Source organism: Salvelinus namaycush, chromosome 41 (assembly GCF_016432855.1).
Source record: "Salvelinus namaycush isolate Seneca chromosome 41, SaNama_1.0, whole genome shotgun sequence".
NCBI lineage: Eukaryota > Metazoa > Chordata > Actinopteri > Salmoniformes > Salmonidae > Salvelinus > Salvelinus namaycush.
Window position 1 is genome coordinate 1,966,309 of NC_052347.1, and position 21,452 is coordinate 1,987,760.

A 21,452-nucleotide genomic window follows, 5' to 3' on the forward strand; every position below is an offset into this window, starting at 1 on the left:
GAAGCTAGATAACTTGTATCATTGCTCCCTTTTTAAGAGGCGAAAAGTAATTTACTACACTGAAAAGCCTCAAATTACCCTGTCTTTTCCACGTTCTTTTCTTTCCCTTAAGTTAAATGACATTAAGTCCTAGGCCTACAACATCCTTTGCACCAACTTTCTCCCCCTCTTGTCACGACATTTAACTACAGTACAATTATCAGTTTGCTTAAAATGTCAGTCATTTTAAGAAAACGTTTAATGAATTATAAACTTGAGGTTATGCTGTCCTTTCAGAATAGTAAACCACTCCTTCAGATTCACTTACTGTATGTGGTTCTAAAACTAGAAGAGTGATATGACATTTCAAATTTCAGCTTCGAAATAACTCATTTGGGAAAAACAGCCGTACACTTTTGCGTAACATCATTCACCACACACAAAGTGCATAGGGTTGTTTTATGGTACCCTTTCTACAATACTCTAAAACAGTCTAAAAGTGTGTGGACTAACGTGAATATCAGTCTTAGTATCCCTACTTATATGTACAAATATACCTCAATTTCCTTGTACCCCTGCACATCGACTCGGTACTGGTACCCTGTGTATATAGCCAAGTTATCGTTACTCATTGTGTGTTTATTCCTTATTATTTTTCTCTGCATTGTTGGGAAGTGCTCATAAGTAAGCGTTTCACTGTTAGTCTACACCTGTTTATGAAGTATGTGACAAATAATATTGGATTTTCGTATTTTGGGGCTAATATGCAAACATGTCTTACCTTGAATAGATTTGTTCAATCGTAACAATTAATATAATCCGCTTAACACACTGTATATATGTTCAGTACAGTACATATTGTTCATGTTGACCATGAGGAATGAGGAGAGCTAGCCAGTTATCATTGCCACACATTTAGTAGTGGTCAACTTGAGAACTTCAGTGTGTAAAAACTACCTTGCAAAAACAAGAATGCATCGTGAGGGTCGGGAGTCAAAAAGAACAGGGGGTGTCAGCAGGTGCATCTACAAGCATTCGTAAATATCAGTTTAATATGTCTTACATCCACAGAATAGGGCTACTAGTAGGAAAGAAAGTGCGCAACATAAGTTTTGATCTACTAAAAAAAAAATGGTGCTCGATCATTGCGAAGAAATATTTACTTTAGTTAAAATTCGCTACGTAAGTAGTGCGCTGTGGGTAGGTAGAGGATGATCATTTGATCATCTATGACAAGAGAGAGGGAGTGTGCAAGTGCACACTTCGGGAGTAGGGTAGAGATTTGGAGCGCAACCTATGTCAGGCTTTAGAATTTCATGCAGGGAAAATCAAGACTATTGTCTAGGCATGTGTGTTGTGGGTATGCAGTGGCATTTCTATTGCCTGGCCACTCAAACTGAATTCTTTCTCTGCTCTATCGTTCCTACATACTTCAGTCGGAGACAGCCATCATTCAAGTCGTTTGTGGTGACAAAATGAGGGGTGTTGTACTAAAAAAGTCATCAGCGATTGGGTCATCTCTAACAAATCAGAGTATCAAAGCCAATGACGAATTTTCAAAACGACCCTATACCCAGGTGTGTTCTGGCTCTGGACCAATCAGATGGTCTAGAATGGATTTCCATTCTAGAAATCGGAGGGGAGTTACTCAAATCCAGACCTACTGCTGAGAAGAAACGAATGTCCATGGGCGTGAAGTTTGGCAGGAGCAAGAAGTTTGGGTAGCCAGGCAAGCATTTATTATGCATTCATTAAATACTATAATCACAATTTATAATTTATACTATAATCACAAATCACAATTATGAATGTTCCGTAATTGTACCGTTAACTATTCTGAAATGTTGACTAGATATGAGCAGTGAATTTATAAGCCATTGGTAGGCACTTTTTAACTGTGGCAAATTTGAGCTATGTTTATGATAAGGAATCAGTCAATATATTCCCAATAGGCATTTATACATTTCTCAAACATAGTATTGATGATATACCACCAACATACCGGCAAGTAGACTATACCATACAAACAAAAAACCCTCAACTTCAAATTAGCAATCTTATCCAATCGATTGACGTTGTAGCCCAATTACTCCATTAAATCATAATTCATTGATTACTTCATTGCTTTCAATTGCTCAGCAATGGGATCCTTGAATTGTTTTGAACAGGACATGGGCTTTAACTCCAAGTCAAATACTTTGGGTGTTTTCTCATAAATAGTTTATTTTATAATTTCACAAACGATGTCTATTTTAATCATCTCAAAGGCAGAGTCAATGTGCCTTACTTACACGCTATTCATTACATCACAGCAACTGTTTACGACAACGTTCCAATTTCAGAGTCCCGTAAATAAATCTTCGCGGATTTCTCAACTGGGGAATATCGGAGTGATTTAAGCACGAAAGGGCAGCGGTCTTTTGGCACTTGACATCGTTTGAATGGTATAGTACAGTATCACTTGAATTTAGCTGACCTTTTCTAGTTGAGAAAAGAGTTGAGTCTTTGGCTACTTCACATTTTAAGGCCTAAATTAGCATATTCAAAACATCCACAGCGTGGCAATGCGCAATATTTTCATGCGAGCATTTGCGTTCAAATTGAGCAGCCCAATTAATTGCACTGTTAAATGTAAAGTAAGGTAAATGTATCTTATAAGCAGGCCTGGCTGCGAGTTTATGGGTATAGAATAATGTTGCTTTTCTTTCACGTATATGTTTTCATGACCTGTGTCTACCTAACTATCAAGACCATAAACAGCTGTTCATTAATGGACCACTGACTGATATCCCCGGTCGGCAAATCCTGCGAGCGAATTTGAATTTCAAGGAAGAAGGGAGAGACTGAGTGAGGTGCTTCTTTTTCTCTTCGTTTCTCTTTTGTATCACGCGGTTGGTTCCCTTGGTAACCTACAATGCTTTTTTTCAGGGAGGGACGTGGTCGAATCACAGGCCTTGCTTGGCGAGGGAGGCGGAGACCTGGTCGGCTAGCATGGATAGCGGCGGCGTCTCTGTCATGTTCTGGCTTCCGGGGGACGACACGTTGCTGAGAAGATGGGCGGGTGAGCCGCCTGTGATGATCTCCAAGGGGACAATCTCCGCTCCGTGGTCGGTGCGGGCCTTCGCCGTCTCACGGAAACTCAATTTGTGGCTTTCAATCTGCAGGAGTGATAAATTAGGTGTGAATGGCAAGCATGGGCACCTAGAGTGATGAGCGAAATCTTCCATGTGTAATTATGCATCATTCATGGATTGTATGTGTGTAAACCTTTAGGGCCAAGTTTCCCGTTAATTTAGCTTAGTCGTGGAATAAAATGTATTCTAAATGGAGAAATTCCATTAAAAATGTATTCTAATCAAGGACTAGGCATAATCTGCATCTGGGATGAGTGGAAGTAAAATCAGAGCAAATCCAGTATTGTATTTTCTATGTGATGACATCATAATGTAGTATGGCGAACAGAGGATGTGCATATCACTGAACACAGGACCAGTGATGCTGTTGTTTGAAAGGCTCTTGACTTTGTGTTAATGCCCTCTTGTGGTTAAATATATACAAATCTCCCTCTTGATAGTGTGTGGAGTCCTATGGACATGCTGTGTGGGTGGGTGTGTTTGGCTGCCCTGGTGCATGCATGTGTGGGTGGGTGCGTGCTTTTAATGGGGGAATTTAGGCCTTCATTTCAAGGATGAGTATCTATGTTGTGGCTGCATCCATCCAATTGATTGGACAATTTTGACGACTTTGGTCTGAAGTAAGACGTTGTGTACTTACTGGAGACTTCTAGCTTTACCAGGACGCCCCCTCGATTGGGCTGTGTTCAGAACGGGGTGATTGAGGGGGCTCAGTGGAGAGGCCAGTAGGGCTGGGGCTAGGACCTTCCCCATTTAGGGAGGTGTCTCCTCCAGAAACCCCCTCAGCTTCCTTCTCCTTCTCTCTCCATTTATGGATACCATATCCAGTTTGGATGGAAAACATGCGTTGGGGTTAAACAAAATAAATTAAACGTAACAAACGAATGAAACAAAATAAATCTAAATTAATGCATGTATGTAATGTTGAAGTCGGAAGTTTACTTACCTTAGCCAAATACATTTAAACTCAGTTTTTCACAATTCCTGACATTTAATCCAAGTAGAAATTCCCTGTCTTAGGTCAGTTAGGATCACCACTTTATTTTAAGAATGTGAAATGTCAGAATAATAGTAGAGAGAATTATTTCTTTCAGCTTTTATTTCTTTCATCACATTCCCAGTGGGTCAGAAGTTTATATACACTCAATTAGTATTTGGTAGCATTGCCTTTAAATTGTTTAACTTGGGTCAAACATTTTGGGTAACCTTCCACAAGCTTCCCACAATAAGTTGGGTGAATTCTGGCCCTTTCCTCCTGACAGAGCTGGTGTAACTGAGTCAGGTTTGTAGGCCTCCTTGCTCGCACACGCTTTTTCAGTTCCGCCCACAAATGTTCTATAGGATTGAGGTCAGGGCTTTGTGATGGCCAATCCAATACCTTGACTGTGTTGTCCTTAAGCAATTTTGCCACAACTTTGGAAGTATGTTTGGGGTCATTGTCCATTTGGAAGACCCATTTGCGACCAAGCTTTAACTTCCTGTCTGTCTTGAGATGTTGCTTCAATATATTCACATCATTTTCCTGCCTCATGATGCCATCTATTTTGTGAAGTGCACCAGTCTCTCATGCAGCAAAGCACCCCCACAACATGATGCTGCCACCCCCGTGCTTTACGTTGGGATGGTGTTCTTCGGCTTGCAAGCCTCCCCCTTTCTCCTCCAAACATAATGATGGTCATTATGGCCAAACAGTTCTATTTTTGTTTCATCAGACCAGAGGACATTTCTCCAAAAAGTACGATCTTTGTCCCCATGTGCAGTTGCAGACCGTAGTCTGGCTTTTTTATGGCGGTTTTGGAGCAGTGGCTTCTTCCTTGCTGAGCGGCCTTTCAGGTTATGTCGATATAGGACTCGTTTTACTGTGGATATAGATACTTTTGTACCTGTTTCCTCCAGCATCTTCACAAGGTCCTTTGCTGTTTGGAGGAAAAAGGGGGAGTCTTGCAAGCCGAAGAAAACCATCCCAACCGTGAAGCACGGGGGTGGCAGCATCATGTTGTGGGGGTGCTTTGCTGCAGGAGAGACTGGTGTACTTCACAAAATAGATGGCATCATGAGGCAGGAAAATTATGTGGATATATTTAAGCAACATCTCAAGACATCAGACAGGAAGTTAAAGCTTGGTCGCTAATGGGTCTTCCAAATGGACAAATGCCTCAAGCATACTTCCAAAGTTGTGGCAAAATGGCTCAAGGACAACACAGTCAAGGTATTGGAGTGGCCATCACAAAGACCTGACCTCAAACCTATAGAAAATTTGTGGGCAGAACTGAAAAAGCGTGTCTGAGCAAGGAGGCCTAAAACCTGACTCAGTTACACCAGCTCTGTCAGGAGGAATGGGTCAAAATTCACCCAACTTATTGTGGGAAGCTTGTGGAAGGCTACCCAAAATGTTTGACCCAAGTTAAACAATTTAAAGGCAATGCTACCAAATACTAATTGAGTGTATGTAAACTTCTGACCCACTGGGAATGTGGTGAAAGAAATAAAAGCTGAAATAAATCATTCTCTTTACTATTATTCTGACATTTCACATTCTTAAAATAAAGTGGTGATCCTAACTGGCCTAAGACAGGGAATTTTTACTAGGATTAAATGTCAGGAATTGTGAAAAACTGAGTTTAAATGTATTTGGTTAAGGTGTAAGTAAACTTCCGACTTCAACTGTGTGTGTGTGTGTATATATATATATATACACTGCTCAAAAAAATAAAGGGAACACTTAAACAACACAATGTAACTCCAAGTCAATCACACTTCTGTGAAATCAAACTGTCCACTTAGGAAGCAACACTGATTGACAATAAATTTCACATGCTGTTGTGCAAATGGAATAGACAAAAGGTGGAAATTATAGGCAATTAGCAAGACACCCCCAATAAAGGAATGGTTCTGCAGGTGGTGACCACAGACCACTTCTCAGTTCCTATACTTCCTGGCTGATGTTTTGGTCACTTTTGAATGCTGGCGGTGCTTTCACTCTAGTGGTAGCATGAGACAGAGTCTACAACCCACACAAGTGGCTCAGGTAGTGCAGTTCATCCAGGATGGCACATCAATGCGAGCTGTGGCAAAAAGGTTTGCTGTGTCTGTCAGCGTAGTGTCCAGAGCATGGAGGCGCTACCAGGAGACAGGCCAATACATCAGGAGACGTGGAGGAGGCCGTAGGAGGGCAACAACCCAGCAGCAGGACCGCTACCTCCGCCTTTGTGCAAGGAGGAGCACTGCCAGAGCCCTGCAAAATGACCTCCAGCAGGCCACAAATGTGCATGTGTCTGCTCAAACGGTCAGAAACAGACTCCATGAGGGTGGTATGAGGGCCCGACGTCCACAGGTGGGGGTTGTGCTTACAGCCCAACACCGTGCAGGACGTTTGGCATTTGCCAGAGAACACCAAGATTGGCAAATTCGCCACTGGCACCCTGTGCTCTTCACAGATGAAAGCAGGTTCACACTGAGCACATGAGCACATGTGACAGAGTCTGGAGACGCCGTGGAGAGCGTTCTGCTGCCTGCAACATCCTCCAGCATGACCGGTTTGGCGGTGGGTCAGTCATGGTGTGGGGTGGCATTTCTTTGTGGGGCCGCACAGCCCTCCATGTGCTCGCCAGAGGTAGCCTGACTGCCATTAGGTACTGAGATGAGATCCTCAGACCCCTTGTGAGACCATATGCTGACACATGCACATTTGTGGCCTGCTGGAGGTCATTTTGCAGGGCTCTGGCAGTGCTCCTCCTTGCACAAAGGCGGAGGTAGCGGTCCTGCTGCTGGGTTGTTGCCCTCCTACGGCCTCCTCCACGTCTCCTGATGTACTGACCTGTCTCCTGGTAGCGCCTCCATGCTCTGGACACTACGCTGACAGACACAGCAAACCTTCTTGCCACAGCTCGCATTGATGTGCCATCCTGGATGAGCTGCACTACCTGAGCCACTTGTGTGGGTTGTAGACTCCGTCTCATGCTACCACTAGAGTGAAAGCACCGCCAGCATTCAAAAGTGACCAAAACATCAGCCAGGAAGCATAGGAACTGAGAAGTGGTCTGTGGTCACCACCTGCAGAACCACTCCTTTATTGGGGGTGTCTTGCTAATTGCCTATAATTTCCACCTTTTGTCTATTCCATTTGCACAACAGCATGTGAAATTTATTGTCAATCAGTGTTGCTTCCTAAGTGGACAGTTTGATTTCACAGAAGTGTGATTGACTTGGAGTTACATTGTGTTGTTTAAGTGTTCCCTTTATTTTTTTGAGCAGTGTGTATATATATATATATATATATATATATATATATATATAGAGAGAGAGAGAGAGAGCGAGAGAGAGAAAGAAAGAAAGAGTCTGTACAAAAAAAATAGAAAATAAAAACGAAATACATGCAAGTTGTTTAAAAACTAAAAAGAAAAATTGTAGTTGAATGAGCTGAGCAAGAGATTGGTCTGCAGTGCCAACTTGTTATCAGAGAGAGAGAGGTAGTCTGAGTATCAGTCTCTTTAGCTAACATTCCACTCCTTGACACTCTGCCATTGCCAAAGAGACTGGCCTTTCGGCAATCTCAACATTCAAATATGCGCTAGATTTACGGCGGAGTTGCTCATTAGTTGTTGGAAATAACAATATTTTCCATGAGAACATGGGGATCCTCAAAAATATAATTTAATAACAAAATCAAAAATGTAGCTGTTAGCTAGGCAAGTTGTTGTATTTTGAGGCTTAAAATCTATTTTGTGGTTGGAATTGCAGTATTTAGTTTGAGAATTTAGACATGAGCTAACAACTTTTGACTGACTAGTTTCGTCTGGACAAACAAACGGTTGCTCAGCAACCGGATACCAATGTGTTCCAATAATGTCTATCTGCAGACTGCGGTTACTACATGCCACGCCCACTGCCATTGCGGCTGCTAACGCTGTCTCTGGCACACACTCCAGCACAGTAGGTGGCGGTAATGCACCAACGTTGGATGCCAACCGCCGAAAACCCTCACCTAAGAAGGGGGCCGGTACACAGTGTCCTTCGACCCCGCCTGCCGAGCACTGCTTTCCTCCAGTTCTGTTAACGATATGGCGAGGGAAGTAGCTAGCTAGCTGACTAGAACACCGGTACAGTGTCATTCTCCCCCGCTTGCCAAGCACTACCGGGTAGTGATTATCCTCACCATAATGTTAAAATAACTGCTGGTTGGCATCCAATAAATGTTGCATTACCGCCACCTACTAGACTGGGGTATAACTCCCTTATACTCAGCAGAATTTTTTTTTTCTTCAATAAAATAAAAATAATAATACAAAAATTACAACAAATACCCTACCATCTAACACAACACTCACATTTTGTTTTATAAATACCATACTCCACTATTTAAATCTATTTAGTCCTACTTCAGGCCAACAGCCTGAAAGGATGGGACACTCCCACTTAACACATCCTGTAACTCTTCTGATGTCAAGTCTCGCACACCCAAATACCTCTCTGCAGCTGCCACCACAACCTCAATTTTCTGCGACTTATGTTCCATCCCAAAAATCCAATCTTACTGAAACATATCACTTGTTGATTTATTCCTCTGTACTTGTACAGATCTACTACTCACACCACTCCTCTCAGGATCCCTCCCCCTTGACCCATCTTCCTCTACTTTCTTCACTGCCTCAGCATATGACAACTTCTGCACTACTCTAACCCTGGAAATCTCAACCTTCCTCTCTCACATGGGACATTTCTGATCCCCAGCCCGATGGGCACCCCTACAATTAACACATACCACTACTTTCCCCAATGCTACACATTCCTTTGTCTCATGCCCTTCTGCACACTTCTCACACCTAGGAACCTTCCTCCTACACACTGCTGCCACATGCCCATAAGCTTGACACCTGTAACAACGTAATGTAGTCGGCACAAAAGCTTGTACAGGATAACTTTTATATATCCTAACATCACTTTGTCGGGCAAAGACTCAACATCAAAACTCAAAAAGAACAGACAATGACTCTTCTGTTTCTCCACACGCCCCCCCGTCTGAGTCGCACCAAACGACGAGCATCACAAACACCGGGAAATCACTCCTTTCAATGGCGCCCTTTTCTTGAGAGCAAAACAATTCACATCTCTTGCCCCCATGAGTTAAACACGGAGCGCCTGCTCCCTCTGACCAGAAGAAACACAATTATTACAAGACCACTTATGGTTACCGTCACCGATTCCACAGCACCCAACTCTGTTTTCACCCACCCTGAAACCTCAAATGGATCAGCCAAAAGGCAAGGGTCCACTTTATCCAAAAACTTCACTCCTACTGTCAGACTCATCTTCATCCTGACCCTCGGTGCAAGCCTGGGCTCCGAGAACTTCACCACACCTACCACCTCCGATACTTCGCCCTCATTCACTTCCATTTCTCATCCTGTCTTCAGCTCACTCTGCTTACACTTTCTAACTTTCTTCCTTAACCAACCATCTCCTTTTCCCCCTCCATTTTTAAACGACTCAAGGTCACCCTCTTGCTCCCTCTCTCTCTCTCTTAGACCTCCTCTGCCCCTCCTTTTCCCTCCATATTCCAAGTATCTCCTTATGATAATACTGCACTTCTGACATACGTCTTGTTCTTGCCTTGTCAAGGGACGCCATTTAACCGGCTGTCATAATCGCCGTACAATCAGCACGAACCCCTCGGGATGTCGCGCTCAACAGTTCATCCCACTTGTAAAGCAGCTGGTTAGTCTTGATGTTCTTCTTCGTCAATAGCTACCGCAACGCTTTTCCATTTCAAACAAGCTCGTTCCTCTCAACTGCCGGTCTCCTAGCTAGCTAGCAGCCTTAATGGCAGTGGGCGTGGCATGTAGTAAGTGGGGCGTTGTGGGCGTGGCATGTAGTGGGCGTGGCATGTAGTGGGCGTGGCATGTAGTGGGCGTGGCATGTAGTGGGCGTGGCATGTAGTGGGCGTGGCATGTAGTGGGCGTGGCATGTAGTGGGCGTGGCATGTAGTGGGCGTGGCATGTAGTGGGCGTGGCATGTAGTGGGCGGTCTGCAGGTAGACCCTACTCACGTGTTCTGTGGAGAGAAAAAAAGTTCAAATATTTGCACAACAGTTGTGATTGGAGGATAGCTCTAAGGGTGAGCGAATCAGGATCAAATCCTCCGTTCTCCTCGAGCTCATTAATGATAGAATGATCATATTTGAAGATGGCAGAAAGGCCACTCTCTTTGGCACATGACATGGAGTGGATTAGCTAAAGAGACTGGTACACAGGCTAAATGAGAAGAGGTGCTGCCACCCAAACATGCTGGGAAAAGAGAAGAGGAAGGAGAGCAGGAGAATGGGTCGCCAGAGTTGAGAAAATATAAATCTCTTGCTATAGGCTTAACAATTAAAATATTGAGCATCTCATTTGGTTCTGGGTGCCAAGATTAGGGATAATACTACCTCAGTTTTTTACTGTATAGACTTTAAAATTGGCCTGTGTGTACTATGTGAGGTTGAGTTTTTTAAAACAGGGATCAGTTACCTTGAGGGAAGTCTGTATTTGCAATAAAAATATATTTATGATCTATTGTTAGGCTTTATATTAAATATCGATATAAAAAAATGTGTTTGTAAATACACTTTTTGTAAGTACATGACAAACTTAGGCATATGCCTATTGGCAATGCAGAGACATAGGCGTACTTAGTAATCAATGTGACCCTGTGTTAATCGCTCTTTTGCATCACATTTTAGAAATGTTTACAAGAAAGTTTCACGGCATGCTCAGTTTGCTAAGGAAGAGTTTGCGCCAAGCGAGAGGAGTTTGATCATTTCGTTTAGATTTTCCGAGATTTGAAGACAGAGAGAGTGCAGACTCCAGGATTCGGCAGAATAATTCAGTATTTCAGAATAGAAATGAGTAATTGATTGTAATAGGTTTGTACATGTTGTTTTCTGAAAGATTGAAACGTGAAAAGTATTGTTTTGAAAGACGTGCGTGTCAATGCGGACATTAGAGATAGTGAGTCTGTTTGTTTACCTTCCGCCCGCCACCTCCAGCCACATGACCAACGTTGTCCATGGACCCAATCTTAGACTGAACCTTGAAGTCCATCTTCTCAGATTTGATCTCCACATTGCCTCCACCTAATCAAGACCATTGTAATGGTAAAGATTGACAAAGGGTATTTTCAACACATTTTCCTGTATTTCACATTCGTCAGGGAGCACATCAAACAATTATTTGATATATTTGCTGATATGGCCGAGTATAGACCATCTCTGTTGCACGTTTTTTCCATTTCAGTCACCAAGGTTTTATTTTGTACGTAAGTTACCTGGTTTGTGGTGAATGTTGGCCTTCGATCCACACTTTGACTGTACGTTGCTTAGGTCAATCTTTTTGTGAGTAATTTGAACCTGGATATGGCAATGGGGAGAGACAACAAAGGAGATCATCAGACCACAGATAGAATCAGACCAGAGGAGTGGTCATTGTTGGGCGATGCGAGGAGGCAGAATACAGAATGACTCAGCATCAGTCACATGCAAGGACAAGGACACCGCCATGAATGGCTTCCTGAATAGACTTGCTTCTGGCATTGTCCTTAATACATGTTGGTTGGAAAAGGGAAAGAGGGGTTATTCGATTGCACCCACACATGAGAAATTCCTTAAAAATGAAAAGATAGCTGGAATATTTCCGTGAATTCAGTCAGCTTTATCAAAAATCCTGCCATATTAATGAAATTTGAATCTAAATGAGACAACTTGGTCTCAAATTTGGATTGCAAAGGCCCTCTTGGGTACATTGCAGAGATGTTTCATTACATCTCTAGAAACCATGACGATACAATGTTGTTTTCTAACCCAGTTTAACCCACGTCTTGTAAGTAAGGATACATATTTGATTGGGTGATATTTTTCATTCGATTTTTCACAGGAATATTCTCTTCTACACATTCCCCCCACTTATTTCTTCCTGAGAAGCGAGACACCTGATGATCAGAAGGATGAAGGTAATCACAAAATGAACGGCATATTCATGTAAACAACAATGTTATAATCTGATCCAATGTTTATAGAAGTAAATTGCTAAATAATACATGAATATGAAATTGACATGACAAGAGCTCTCATAAAATCACCCCATCCATGATTTAAAACAAGTCTACACAACAATCTAGACTAAATCAAATCCCCAAAGCAACCTAAGCGAAATGGGTTTACTCTCTTGAATAAAATGAAAAAATAAACAATATGCCAATTTATTTTTTTCTCCCAAGCATACCCCACTAGTCTACATACACACAAACACATACACATCCAAACATGCAGCTATTTGCTGGTATGCAGTTTGAACGTGTATTTACACAGTACAGACACATGGTGGTGTCATTGCTGCATAGTGAGCCAGGCTTTCGTCACTTCATTATCGACACAGAACAGAAGCCCAGCCCTGTTTCTCCAAGCAGAGAGACGCGACTACAGCAGGACTGCGACGCTGCAGCCACATCCAACTCAGCGCCGCTTAGTGCAGCCCAATCACTAGCCACTTACCGGTACCACTATAAACAAACTGGCCTCATCATTTCTGTTGTAAGAGTTGAATCTTACATATCTACTTAGACAGCACCAGCAATGCATTACAGAGGCCACTAGTTACGGCCTATATAAACAAATACATCATAGTTATACAGTGGTTTTCCTAATGCCATGCTCTCTTGATTTGTAGATTATATAGTACAGACAGTATTGATTGACAGAGGTTGATGGGTGGTGGTGGAGGGGACAATGAGTTGGATGTAAATATCACAATTGACAGGATTCAGGTTGAGCCCAGCGGGCAAAACTGGTTGCAACGGTCAACGTCATTCTGTCTTTTGTGACGTCATGGTCAGGTTGCATTCTGATTATAATAATGTTTGTAGACGTCTTTTTTTTTAGCTAAAAGATGCCTTTAACTGATTATCTGACCAGACAACTCAAATATGACCTCTTTCCCAGACATCTTGATATTGTCATGAACGAGATGATTTTGACTGGTTGTATATCAGACATTTTTAGAACCAGAAAATGACGTTTACCGTCCCAAATTTTGCACGCTGGGACTGCATGCTCACGGTCATACACCAACCTGGAGAACCACGCCGTCAATATGTCCATGGACACACCGACGACAATGACATTCTACTTTGTCACATACTACTGCATTCACGTCATCCATGTCATGCAAGGTAACAACAGCACTGATGTCGAGGTTTTCAGCTCAAGACGCTGAACCGTATATTGGACTTGGAGAGTTCGAGACTACAAGAGCCACTGGGGGTGCATCAAACGGGTTATTGGAGACACATTTGAGGAGACAGATCTAGGGCAGACAGACCGAAAACACAAACTTGGCAACGGCATCTCCAGGCAAGGACGCCCTGCCCCCTGTAATGCCTTACTCGTGCATCCGTTTTCAGGGACTCAAAGGGGCCGAGGTACTACGCACCTGTCCCTGCCATGTCCTAACCTTAAACCAGTGTTCCATTGCAGTTGAATGAAATCAACGTTTTTAAAGAGATTGATTAGGTCTTTATCTTGGCTTTCTGGGTGGTTTTTGTGTTGCCCTCTGCAGAAAGTTGAAGCAAGTAAGATTTAGTCTCAGATGCGACTCTAGTCTGCTACTCTTCTATTTTGGAGAGTAAATTGAACAAACATGAAGGAAACACAAACTTACCCTATCCGCCTGTAAACTCCTCAAACTTAAGTAACTATCATTCTGTAAACTATCTAGCTATAAACTACCGAAGTCCTCATTTCCTTGAAGTCTAGGAGCGGAGAAGGAATAGCCTTTATGTTCTGGCCAAAGCCATGATCTGGTCCTAACTGCAGGAAGACTCAAGACCAAGCCATGAGTTCATCCCCAAGTTACTCACGTCACCACCTCTGGGGACATGCTTGAGATTGTCTTTGGAGCCACACCTAGACTGAACACTAGACAAGTCGATCTTCTTATGTCAAATTTGCATCTGGAAGAGGTAGAGAGGCGAAAATAACATTATCTTTCTGGCAGGTTGCAGCAGCAGCTGCAAGGCTGCGATGTGGACCTTGCTGCTGACTACTATTTTACAATTGACTTAAACCAGATGATCTACAAGACAGCCTCAGAGTCCGTGGTTGGTGTCTGCACTGCAGGTACCAATTCAATAGCTAGATTCCTCACCCTCAGAAGTTACAGGCGTGAGGCAATGTCCTTATTTTACAGGTCAGGGATATCTGACATGCACTGATCTCAAAAATAGTTACAGATCAATGATCAAGTGACCAGTCTTTATGGAAGTTTGTGGGAGTCCTGAAATGGGTAATGTCTCTGTCTGCAGTCTCTTGACCGCCATGCCGTCGGTGTTACTCACATTGCCACCTCCTGGGGTATACTTGAGATTGGCTTTGGAGTCACACTTTGACTGAACGTTACTTAAATCCATCTTCTTCTCAACTATTTGCACCTGGAAGAGTCAGGAGGAAGAAAGCGTTGTCCTTACAACATCCAAGGAACTAATACAGAACAAACCATTTTTTTTTAATTGTTCTGGACATATTCAACATATACCGTAAAGCCATTTGTGATCACAACTCGAACAAAAGCTTTGAAAGGCCAATTACTGGAGTTAAGGAGTAGTACGTGGATTCCGGCCTGTGATAAACAACTTGAGCTTGGAGGAAAGTTAGCTAAGAACAACAGCACTAGGGTTGTACATTTCAGGCCACTTTTCAAAAGTTCCTGGGTTTTTCAGAAATTCCAGTTTGAGGATTTTCTGTTGGCAGATTCCTTCCCCTCTAACCTGGGTTTCTGAAAAACCTGCACACTTTGGGAAGGTTTCTGGAATTCTTCAACCCTACATATCATAAAAAACGAAAGAAAACGGTTTCAAGCCCTTACCCGTCCTCCACCAGGCGAGTGCTTGATGTTCTCCGTGGAGCCAATCTTTGACCGGACGTTCTTCAGGTCGGGCATGGGGACGGCCAGGGGCACCGGACTGCGTCCCCTCATGGACCCAGGGGATTTAGGAGGGGTCCGCACCACCGCCACCTTCTTCACCTCCCGGCTGGCGGGGGACTTGGGTGTGCTGGGGCTGCTGTAGCCACTACGATCTTGGGGCGTCTTGGGGGAATCCACTACAAGGTTAGGAGAAACATAATCTTGGATTAGGTTATTCCAATCTATGTTGTACTCCTGAGAATACGTTTTCAGGAACAAGACCTGCAAAAGTTAAATTATTTGAACTAGGTGACGGTGATGTTTTGCTCAGCCTGTAGTTAAAGCCAAAATGTCCACACACTTCTAGGTACATTTTTCTACCCATCACTCCATTCCAAAGAGAGCACAGCAAACAGTGGCGACACCATCCAACGTGCTGGGGATGTAAATGTAGTCAAGCTGCCACGTGTTAGAGATGGCAAATGTAGGTGAACCTTTTTCAATGGGGATATGGAGTCTGACCATATCCTTACCATGCTCTCTCATCTCTGTTCACACTCCATTTGTTAACCTCTCTCGAATTGGCGAACTCTCAATGGATTAATGGTGATTGCATCTGTTCACGTTGTAGGTACTGCTGTACGAGTTTAGTTAAAGGAACATAATTGAGAGTTGAGCATCTGTTGAACATGTCGAGTACTGACTGACCTCCAGCAGTGGTCTTGGTCTGCATCCTGGACCCAGCACCCTGGGGTTTAGCACCTGGTGTCCTGGTGCTGGCGGTCTTCCCATCTCCAGTCTGGAAACCAAACAGCAAGGTTACTTCTAGAATGGGGAAAGACTAGAAACTACACAACAAGCGATGAACCTGTTGAAACAAAAGACTCCTGACTAATTTGGGAAAGAACTAACTGAGTATTTCGGGTTTAGGAGAGGCATTGCATAAGATCCTCAAACACCATGGAAGTTTGAAGTATTCGAGTCATAATGCCATTGAGCATTATGAGTCTATGGATAGGCTGGCCTGGGTCTGGGATAGTGGTCAAAGTTGAGGCCTGTCCATGTGTTACTTACCCTTGGCCTCGGTTCTCTGGCTCCTGCACTGCCTGGACTGGGTTTAAATATTGAGCTGGGCCTGCTAGTGTTGCAGGCTGGGGCAGAGGAAGAGGACCAAGGCTTTTTGTTGGGGGTGGTTTGGACCGAGGAGGGTCGTTTGGGGGTGGATGCTTTGGCAGGTGTGGTGGCGTTGGGTGTCTTGTGACCAAAGGTGGTAAAAAAGTGTTATGAAACACAAAGGAAAAGACAAAAGTGAAAGCAAACATTTAAAGAAATGCATTACGATGGTGGAACTTAACAAAAAGCTATAAGCGATATAGACTTGAAAACAATTCAAACCAATTTAAGCAATTTAAAAAAAAATGTAAACAGTAAAAATCTTAAAATCAATCAAATACTGTGTGTGATTGGTGAATGGCTTTACATGCAGATGTGCTGTACTGCAATTGCAGAGCAAAACCGTTCGTTTTTAAGGGCATTCAGTTGAAGACCGATGGTTGATGCAAAAGTTTGTCAAATTTGAGCCAACATGTTTGGAACCTCCTTTACCAGCTGTAAAGTAAAGCACTGAGATATATTGATGCCTGCTGTATCGCAAGGTCACTCCAGAGGTCAGACCTCTGGTCCACACATCAGTTATCACCTACCTTTTTCTCAGCTGCTTCTTTCCCAGCCCCTGCACCGGCCTTGGCTGCAAGAGAGGGTCAAAGAACGGAACTGAGTCAGTGCTAATATCATAGTCCCGTCTCATCAGCAACGTTGAGACCTCGCTGTGCTAGGCTAGGCTAACTCTCTGACGCTAAAATGCCTGTTCATGCGTGTTGTTAACTACTCTAGTTGCTGTATCCGGATGCTTTAAAGTTGCTTTTGGATTTCATAGTAATTGTCAGCACCGTGAAATGAATTGCCAGAAAGTACATTTGTCATAAACTTTTATTGAACTTTCATTTGAAACTTGCCCCAGATTCACAATTATCTGTGTATTGACATTACACCGCATGGGGAGGTTTTAGCACATTAAGTTGTCTATATTAAAAACTAGACTCTCAAAAATGACTTCAAGCCTCTTGGCCTGATTTCTATCCCCCTAATCAGTCCACTCAGAGAATCACAGAGATCATAATACACTGTCTGGGACTAGGCTAATCATTTGAGTGGGGAACTAAATTAGTTTTTAGGGCCAATGAATGTGGTACAGACAACTGCTTATAAACAGTCCTTTTTTTTTTTACGTCAAGCCTGCGTGTTATTGGATAAGCACGAAATTGGGTCTCCGTGGTGACTGTGGTGCTTGCAAATGGTTAGTTAGGCAGGCAATAATGTTTATCTCTTATCAATAGACGACCCCCATTAGTCCAACTAGGACCCTGAGTGAGCGACAGGGCTGTATTGATAGAGTGGGTGGTTCCCATTAAACGGATTCATTATTTAGACTCTAAGGAGTCCGGTAATCATTTAAAAAAAGCTTTTACCGAAAATGTACCGTTGAAACGGGAATCATTTTGTCATCATGCCATGTGCAAGTGCTTATCAGCGATCATCTGATCATTATTGATAAGTGGCAATTTAGGCAACCTTCAGATGATTCGCATAAAGAGAACCAGTGATCCATCTATTGATAAGTAGTGGTAGTGTGTAACACATACCACTACTGATGGGGAAGATGGGTTTAATGTTGGCATCCATGTACACTGACAAACTGTGCTGACTTACACTTTTCTGGTAATATGATAGATGGTTAGGAAACAGTAGCCAGAGTGTGGTGTGGTGTGTGTGTGTGTGTGTGTGTGTGTGTGTGTCAGAAGACGGGAGGTGGACGGGAAGGTGACCCATAAATACACAGTCACGATGATCTGATGCTGCACACCCAACAAACATGCAAGTGACATGCAAAAGGGGCTGACCAGTGGAAAACATTGCCAGCAAAAATAATTTGGGCACAGGAGGGTTAGTGACATAAACAGGGGCTGGAAACACAGACAGAACACAGACCACAAACACAGAGAAGATAAAAAGCTCGAAAGAGAACGAAGTGAACAAAGAAGAGACAAGAAAGAAACCGGCGGTGGTGGTGGCTACAAGCAGTCCGTTTCATCAACCGAACACGTTCATATTTTGCGTTTTGTGCGTGTTTTTCAGAAAGGGTGCTGCTTTATTGTGTTGCTCTAGTGAGAACAAAAAAATATCTGTGAGAGAAAAGAAAGGAGGTGGTGGAGAGGTGGGATTGATAAACTAGAACGGACAACAGACCTTTGAGCTGGGCACCTGGAACATTTGCTTTTCTGCCCGGTGGGGCGGCATCTTTTGGGGGTGCTTTCTGAGTTTTAGCGGCGGTGGGAGGGGCAACAGCAGTAGCGGTCACTTTCTTATCTTTCCTGACCGGGCCTTTGGCTGCTGTGGGAGCACCTCCTTTGGCATCACCTTTGAGGCCACTAGCAGGCTTGCCAGCCTTAGGCTTCGTTTCTGCAGGTTTGGCTTCCGCAGGTTTGGCTTTGGTCGCCGACTGAGCTGCTGTCACCGCTGCGATGTCGTCCTCGTCTGCAGACTCCAGGTATTGGCCTTGAGCGTCCTTTGAGGTCTTCACAGGCTCGTCTTCCATCTGGACGGGCTCAACCTCCATCTGGGGCACAGCAATCATGGGCAGGGGACTAGCTACCTTCTCCTGCACGTCTTCTTCCTCCTGCACCTCCTCCTCAGTCACCTGCTCCTCAGTCACCTGCTCCTCAGTCACCTGCTCCACCTCGTCGCGGGCGTCTGGCTGGTGCTCGATGAGAGGAAACTGGTCCTGGGTCCGGTCGGCTGCGGTGCTAGGGGAGAAGGGAGATCCAGGGTCGGCCCTGTTGGAGTCAGGGCTCTTGCTCTCTGGGGGGGTCTTGTCTGCTCCGTTCTGCCACCCTGCAGGGATGCCCTGACCAGGGGGGTGTCCCTCAGGCTCCGTGTAGTCAAAGGACAGGACGCGCTGCTTGGCTTCCTCCGGGGTCATGGCAACGGGAATGACAGGGGTGCGACCATCTTTCTGCTGCTCTTCCTCTTCTGAGCTGGCTTCACGCCGGGGCCTCCTGCGGATCGTTGACACCTCTGTTCTCTCTTCCTCTTCTTCATCCTCTTCCTCGTCGCTATCCTCCTCTTTTTCTTCATCCTCCTGCTCTTTCGTCCCCTCCTTTTCTGTGAAGAGAGGGCTCTGAGGCTTCCCAGGACTGATCATGTCTTCATAGGCCGTGGTAGGAGCCTCCTTGCTCTCACACACGTCCTTCTTATCCTCGTCCTCAGACCCAGAGCCGCTCAGGCTGTGGCCCACAGAGACATCAGAGACCTTGTCAGACGGGCTCCTCTTCAGCTCAGACCCCAGCGAGTCTGGGTAGAAGAGCCTTGGAGTGTCCCTCTCGATTGGGGCTTCAGGGGCTGAAGGAGACGCCCGGGGGCTCACCGACCCAGCTCTCTCCCCATCTTCGCTCCCACCGTCGGCAAAGCCGGACCTGCTACTGCGGCCGCTCTCTGTGGCAGGACTGAGGCCTCCTGGCGTGGGGCTGAGCGACGCGGTGAGCTCCTCTGGTGTGGTGGGAACCGGGAAGCAGAACGATAAGGGACAGAGGGATAGATCCACAGCAGGACTGTGGTGTTAGAGACACTTACCTCCTCCTCAGAGACACACATTCAACACCCAACAAAAGGAACAGAAATAAAGGGAAAGAAAGAATCGAAAGGAAAGAAAAGAACCACTGAAGGAGAAGGTACACAAAACAAAGGGCAAAGGAACCTTTTTTGCTGGCATCAACAGGAACAACAATGAAACATCAAATGCATAAACTACAATTATCTGGATCGTTTTTGCACCTAAATGTTGAGAGCTGTAGGCGTTTTTTAATAAAGAAGCTCAGTTTGCAGTTGCAAACATTTTGCGTCCATGTTTACAGCAGAAAAGATGGGTAGACTATGCAATGAGAGCTATGAACTATGTACGTAAATATGGGTTCATAAAAAGCACCTTACAGCTCGAACACTAAACTGTCAACTTCTGCCATCAACCAAATTCACAGCAGAAATCAAAGCAAAGCTGTGTCACATCAATACGAAAAGTCTCTCATTCAACACAGTACTCACAATGACCCGACAGCGCTGTATTTCTCCCTCTCTTGGATTGTTGTGAAAAGCCATGTGATAAATGAAATTGCAATGGCGATGAATCAATGCCAGGCTACTGGCTGCCGCACTGTCTAATTTGCAAATGGGCTTTGCGGCGGGTTTTCTGGCTGCTAGCCTCACATACAGTACATCATGGTTCTCTCTTCCTTTTAAAAAGGGGAAATCTACAGGTGCTACATCCATTTCTGGACTTAGAAATGAGCGATATGTACCCATTGATTCTTGAAGAATATAACTCAGAAATGAATGATATGTACCCATTGATTCTTGGAGAATATAACTTTTGCCTCGAGATCTTAGTTCCAACAGTCATGTCCCATCAGAACCCAAAATAAGCTCGTTTTACTCCAATGTTTGTGACGTTAAACAAATTACATGTAAACAAAACATGGTTAAAACTATAGTTACGGTGTGGTATCACTCGGCGTAAGATCAATTCTGACCTCCTTGAAAAGTATCGACTTTGCTCTCGTAATCAAACTCCATTACCCACTTAAGATAAATACATTTCAAGGGATCAATATAAAATTGTGAATCTATATAGTAAAACAGATTACAAATCGGACAGTGTCCTCTGTTCTATAATGCACACGCTGTGGTACTACTATAATGGTGATTGAGAGGAGTTGTGGTTCAAATCGATACTGGAGTTTGTCCATTACTCTCAATGGTAAACCCAACCGTGGTTTCAATGAGCTGTATGAGCTATTGGAATGAATAGAATGAATAGAGACGTTGATGATGATTTGATATGGACGGTAGTTGGTCTCAGAAACTCTACTTCCTCATGGCTACATGTAGTCTGAGGAAGAGACATGTCAGATGGGTATTGTAGTCATACCTTGACCTGTAGCGGTCGTCCCTCGGGTAGCTGCATGGTCCAGGGTTCGATGGGAGAGGAAGAGGATAGGGAAGACGAGAAAAGGAAAAAGGGGGACTTCATTAGACTTTTTCTACAGGTACCGGTAAGCTGATCTCCCAACGTTCAGCGAGCACTCACACAATTATGATCAAACTTAACCACACACACACACTGCTGAAATAAATCCTATGTCTAAAGCTCGCTAAAACCACTAACTTACTCTCGGTCATGCGCAAGTGTGGGCAATGAAGGGGCACGACTGCCTACACCGTCCATCTGTTGATCTACATTGTCTTCAGAAAGTATTCACACCCCTTGACTTTTCCCACATTTACAGCCTGAATTTAA

General features: G+C 44.0%; 1 protein-coding gene across 1 annotated transcript in view; it reads right to left on the bottom strand.

The window, feature by feature from the left end:
• Positions 1-1,701: 1,701 nt before the first annotated feature.
• The window catches only part of LOC120033944 (microtubule-associated protein tau-like), a 37,602-nt gene continuing 17,851 nt past the window's right edge, over positions 1,702-21,452 (bottom strand). Inside the window, exons 4-12 of the mRNA XM_038980348.1 lie at positions 21,084-21,113; positions 16,747-16,790; positions 16,118-16,297; positions 15,752-15,842; positions 15,005-15,240; positions 11,415-11,496; positions 11,117-11,223; positions 3,754-3,909; positions 1,702-3,137 (exon numbers count right to left, since the gene is read on the bottom strand). Of these exons, the coding sequence (XP_038836276.1) occupies positions 3,769-3,909; positions 11,117-11,223; positions 11,415-11,496; positions 15,005-15,240; positions 15,752-15,842; positions 16,118-16,297; positions 16,747-16,790; positions 21,084-21,113 (911 nt within the window). The 3' untranslated portion in view covers positions 1,702-3,137; positions 3,754-3,768. The remainder of the gene's footprint in view (positions 3,138-3,753; positions 3,910-11,116; positions 11,224-11,414; positions 11,497-15,004; positions 15,241-15,751; positions 15,843-16,117; positions 16,298-16,746; positions 16,791-21,083; positions 21,114-21,452) is intronic.